Below are 5,725 nucleotides of genomic sequence, written 5' to 3' on the forward strand. Positions count from 1 at the left end.
TTGATAGACCTCCCCTGAAGTCTTTTTACTCTCTTTAATATTGCTCGGAATCTTGAAAAGTACTATTAAATCTTTGAAGTCCTTCATAATCCCTTTAATTTATTGAAATCAATAAAAAATATTAGAGTTTTAAAATAGCATTAACTATTTTAAATTATTTTAAATCTCTTGATATCCCTTCAAATCTTTTTATTCCCTTTAAGGCCATGTTACGAGGGGGTCACATGACCAGATTCCTACTTTACCGACAATTTTTTTATTTTCTGACTTATTTTAACATGAAGTGCCAGATCGAGTTAAAATTTTGGGATACTAAATAAGAAGCATTAAGAAATTTGGGTCTGGTCGTAAATTTTTATAACGTTAAAAAAAGTTTTTCTTGTAAATATTTTTTTGTTGCTTTTTCCATATTTATTAAAATTTAGGACCAGATCCACCTTTCTTAGTGCTTCTTATTTAGTATCCCAAATTTTCAACTCGATGTGGAACTTCGTCTTAAAATAAGTCAGGAAATAAAAAAAATTGTCGGTAAGTTAGAAATCTGGTCACGTGACCCACTCGTCACATGGCCTTAAGATTCTTCAGTATCTTTAAAAATACCATAAGACCCTTTATATTTTTTTAATCTCTTTAAGATTTATCGAAATATTTAAAAATACCATACAATTTTTGAAATCCTTTAAAATCCTTTCAAATTTTTTAAATCTATACAAAAATCCTAGCAGTTTTTTCAAATACCCTTAAATATTAAAAGTTCTTCCGAATCTTTTGATATCCATCGAAATCTTTAAAATCAATTTAAAATTCATTGGAATCTTTAGAAATACAATGAAATCTTCGAAACCGTTTGAATTACCTTCGAATTAATCAAATCAATTGAAAAATCTTGAAGTCTTAAATAACAATTAAATATTTCAAATATTACACAAAAAGAATCTTTTTGCAGAATACTAGAAATAGATATTCTTTTTGCTTAAATAATTTACTCCTCTATATTGCACAATTTATCATCGTCACAATATCTTTTAAGATAATATTGCATCCTTCTGTATATTGTATAGATATACTTACAGATTTTGAGCTTAGTTCACAAATCAACAATGATTTTTGTATTTTAGAGCAAATCATCCAGAAGTTAAAGATAAAGAATATTTAATTTACCTTATCTCATCCACCTATGATAACAAAATAATTACGTATCTGATAATGAGCGTCTTTTAATGATATCGAATGTTTGAGAAGGAAATAATTAGGAAAATTGAAAAAATATTCTACAAAGTTAAAAAGAATGTGTGGCAAAAAATTAATTTTGAAGTAGGTATCCAACTACCTAATTTAAATAAAGATTAACAACAGCAATTTAAACACTCAACATTTATAATCATGTGTATTAAAACAATTAAAAGAAAAATTCCAAATGATTGATTGCAAATTTTTCCAAGTAATTAGTCTTCTTTTTAGTCTTATTCTAAGTGAATACCCTAGAAACTTAGAAAACGCCTTAAGGCCATGTGATGAGTGGGTCACGTGACCAGATTCCTACCTTACAGCCACTTTTTTTATTTCCCAACTTAGGTTCACACGAAACGTCACAAAAAGTTAAAAATTTGGGATAATAAACAAGAAGCACTAAGAATGATGGGTCTGGTCTTAAACTTGAATAATTATAAAAAAAATTTTTGTTGTAAATAATTTTTGTGTGCTTTTTTTATAAGTATTAAAGTTTAAGACCAGACCCACCTTTCTTATTGCTTCTTATTTATTATCCCAAATTTTCAACTCGATGTAGCGCTTCGTGTGAAAATAAGTTGGGAAATAAGAAAGGCGGCGGTAAGGTAGGAATCTGGTCACGTGACCCACTCTTCACATGGCCTTAAACTAAAAAACTTCAAACTGAGTGTTTGAATTTAATCAAACTTTCAGACCAATAGCCAATTTTAATAATATCCCTAAAAGGCAATCAATATTTAACTAGAAGGAAATTAAATTTATTATTTCACACAAAAGTGCGTTGAATGGAAGAATTTTGAAACGGCGGAAAATAACATTTTAGCATGGAAATGTGAATATTAAACTAATAGTTTCTAAATAATTAAAAATTCCACAAATGAAGAAGGGGAAAAAGTGATAGAATTCATTTGAAAAAAATTCATTATATATCTTTAGTAACACACTGTAAAAAGTTTAAGGATTTTACTGACTCTTTTTTGTAAATTGGATAAATTACAGAAAAATTAGGAAATATTGCACAAAGGTTAAATAAAATGTAGAGCATTTCTCTCATTAAGATTGCGATTTTTTTCAAAAAGTTTGAAAGTTTTCTGATGTTTTGAGTAATTGTAAGAAAAATTTAGGAATTTAAGTAAAGTTTTGTCAATTTTTTGTGAAATTAAATTATAATTTAATTTAAAAAAATTTTTTTTTCTATTTTATTTTTTTTCTGTTCTATTTTCTATTTTTACCTACATTCTTTAGATACTTACACAAAAAGTATCGTGGTTTTATCGCAAAATCCAATCTGCCTTGTGCCCAAGATATTTTGTAGAAAATGTTTCCAAAATATTTTGAGAACTTTACTTAAACATTGTATAAAAAATTCCCAAATAATGATGTGGAATATTTTCCAAAGATTGGGAAAATTTATTCAACTGTCTTGAGTAATCTAGTTTGAGAATTTTCCTCAAGTTTTGAGAAAATTTTTTCAAGTATTTAGTTTTATTCTAAAATCAACTTTAAATATTATCAAAAATTGAAAGATTCAAATTTGAAGAACATTCCAGTGGATAATCTAGAAAATTAGAATGTGCCTCAAACTGAAAAACTTAAAACTAAAAGTTTGAATTGAATTAAACTTTTACACCAATATCAAATTTGAATAATATCCCTAAAAGGCAATCAATATTTTATTAGAAGAAAATTAAATTTATTATTTCATTACAAAAATTAAATTAGATAAATTACAGAAAAATTAGGAAATATTGCACAAAAGTTAAAAGATTAACGATTTCTATCAAATTTAGGGGATTTTTTTTATTAACATTGCAATTTTTTCCAAAAAGTTAAACATTTATCCGATATATGGAGTAACTAAAAAAATTAGATTTACAAAAATAAATTATATTTCCAGGTTTTCTATTTTTAAAACTACCTTAGAAAATTCTGTAAGAAACTAGAGGTGTCAGCAAGTCAATTTTTTAGGGCCAGCATGCCGAAAAGTAAACATTTATCTATCAACAAAAAATATACAAATAAAAAGTGAAAATATGAACAATTAATAATAATAATTTGATTTTTAACGTTTCTCAGTTTTCCAATCTGCCTTGTCCCCAAAATATTTTGTAAACAATTTTTACGAAATATTTTAGGAACTTTCCTCGAATGTCTTAAAAAATGTTCTTAAGGAAGTTCCCCATATCTGATGATTTTGCTGATTAATACGCATAATAATCACGATTAAAATTTTTCTTATGAAAGATAATACTTTATTCATTACAAAATACGTAAAAAATTTTATCAAAAGTTGTATATCAAATTAAAAGGGTCAATCTTGACCCACATTAGTGTGAAATTTCCGTGGGGTCACAGGGACCCAGAGTCTCCTTTAAGGGTGAAACTGGTTTGGCACTTATTAGAATGATTCAAAATAAAAAATCAACATGCTACATATCCCACATCATTATTTTGAAATATTTTGGGAGAATTATTCAATTTTAAGAAATTTTGGGATAAATCGACCCAAAAATTGTGTACAGTGAATACAATGGCAATAGTGACAATGTGGTAGAAGGAATTGCATATATTGAATTTACATGAAAATAAAAAAATAGGTATTAAATTTTGTGATTATACTTGAACGTGCACTGTGTACAGAGTTAATTCGCCTTCAGATATTCAAGAGTGGGAGAAACTCGCTCAAGCGAGGTTGAAATATGTTTTGTTGAAGAGGAAAGAGGAATCCGCCAGTTCTCGATGAAGTGTAAAGAGTGCCACTTGCGTCGCGATTAACTTATCATTTCTGATATATCTCAATTTTCGAAGAAATCTAATTTTTATCATTTAGACATAAATTAGGTTATTTAGAGCAAAACTAGCGCGAGGTTTCATTTGAAAAAAGTGTTATTAGCATAAAAATTAAAATAAAGTTCAAGAATCTTGTTCCCGGAAATAAATGCACCTGATGCGTCAACCTTACACGCTTCTCTGAGAATTACAGAAAACAGGTTTCCTAATGGGGACTTGAAATGAAGTCTCTAATCTCTGATTGTGAATTTAAAACAATTGCTATTAGCTATTGTCACCAAAAGAAGTTACGCAACATCTTCATAATGAATCTATCACCCAGAATGATTTGTAGCTCTAAAATTCTTCCAAGATAACAACGACCTAAGATGTATCAGTGGATAACAGATATGTGTGAAAGTTCAAGGTGAATTCAAGATTTGGGAAATGATTTGTGTGAGGTGACATTTTCCAAATGTGCTCGAATGATACGAAAAAATGTTTTGAGATGGTGGCTTCAGAACATACGCAACAGCAATCTCGACAGGATCAGGATTACGAGGGAGAGGTTCAGAATGAAGCTCATCACTCTAAAAGCCGAAATAATTGCTCATCAATTTTTCAAGAAAAGGAAATATTTCGGGATCAGGATGAGAAGGATGAAGGAGAAATTGCTGATCCTAATAGAAATCATAACAGCTATTGCATCGAGATCGAAAGTGATAGTGAGTCAATGCAGAGTAGTGATGAGGATGAAGATTTGGCAGAAGATAATCTTCGAGATAGAGGATGGGTATCAGAAATTCCCAGAGTGCCCCAAACTTGTGAAATAGGACCTTCTAATGGACTGGTTTTACCTACAGTAGAGCTACCCAGTTTTGGCGACGTTTGTGTTAAAAATTCGAACAATGTTACCCTGGAAAATAGAACTTTCTTTAAGGGTCCTGTGACAATTAGCACAGTTGTCTACAGTAATTCCGAAAATAAAAAAGATGATGATGATGAGGAGAAAAGAGACTCACTGCAAAGCCAAAGTTATGGTTCTGATGTTCCACTTAATCCAGATCCCGACATTAATAAAGGTGATTATAAACAAATTTTTTGGAAGATAAACATTCAGGAAATCTGAAGTTGCTTAAAATCAGAAAGAATGGTTTTGTATATCGGGCGGTTCAAAAATGACGTCATGCTACAAGGAGAAAAGAGTTAACCGCTCATAGAAAATATCAAAGTGGATAACAATTTTTCGAAATTTTTTAAGAAATTAAAATTAGTGAATTTATTTTAAAAGCAAATCATCTAAATATAAACTTGATACCACCTTAAATGGGAACTTAATTAATAGAAACCAGTTCGAAACTATTATGACAGATAAAAATGTTTGTTTTTTATATTACAGAAAATAATTTACCAGGAGAAACATAAAAAACATTATTTTAAATTGTAGCTGGAGCAATATTTATGGATAGAATGGAATTAAGAAAAATTATTTCGTTCATTTGAACATTCAAAATTTTAGGTGGATTCTTTTTAATTGAGAAGTCGACACTGATATTTTTGGTTCAGAATTTTTCTCTTTTAGTTATAAATTCCACTATTTGGTTGAAGATTTAACTTTTTTTAGTGGACAATTAATTTTCAATTGACGTTTATGTTCGAAATTTTATCGAATTAAAATTTTTTATTAAAAATTCGTATTTTTTGTCTAAAAAGTCAAGTAAGGAAA

The 5,725-nt window shown here is 28.6% G+C and overlaps 1 protein-coding gene across 1 annotated transcript in view; it reads left to right on the plus strand.

Moving 5' to 3' along the window:
• Positions 1–3,973: 3,973 nt before the first annotated feature.
• LOC117177246 (peptidoglycan-recognition protein LC-like) overlaps positions 3,974–5,725 on the plus strand; it is an 11,547-nt gene continuing 9,795 nt past the window's right edge. The window contains exon 1 of the mRNA XM_033367828.1: positions 3,974–5,081. Within this exon, the coding sequence (XP_033223719.1) occupies positions 4,475–5,081 (607 nt within the window). The 5' untranslated portion in view covers positions 3,974–4,474. The remainder of the gene's footprint in view (positions 5,082–5,725) is intronic.

Source organism: Belonocnema kinseyi, chromosome 7, assembly GCF_010883055.1.
Source record: "Belonocnema kinseyi isolate 2016_QV_RU_SX_M_011 chromosome 7, B_treatae_v1, whole genome shotgun sequence".
Lineage (NCBI taxonomy): Eukaryota > Metazoa > Arthropoda > Insecta > Hymenoptera > Cynipidae > Belonocnema > Belonocnema kinseyi.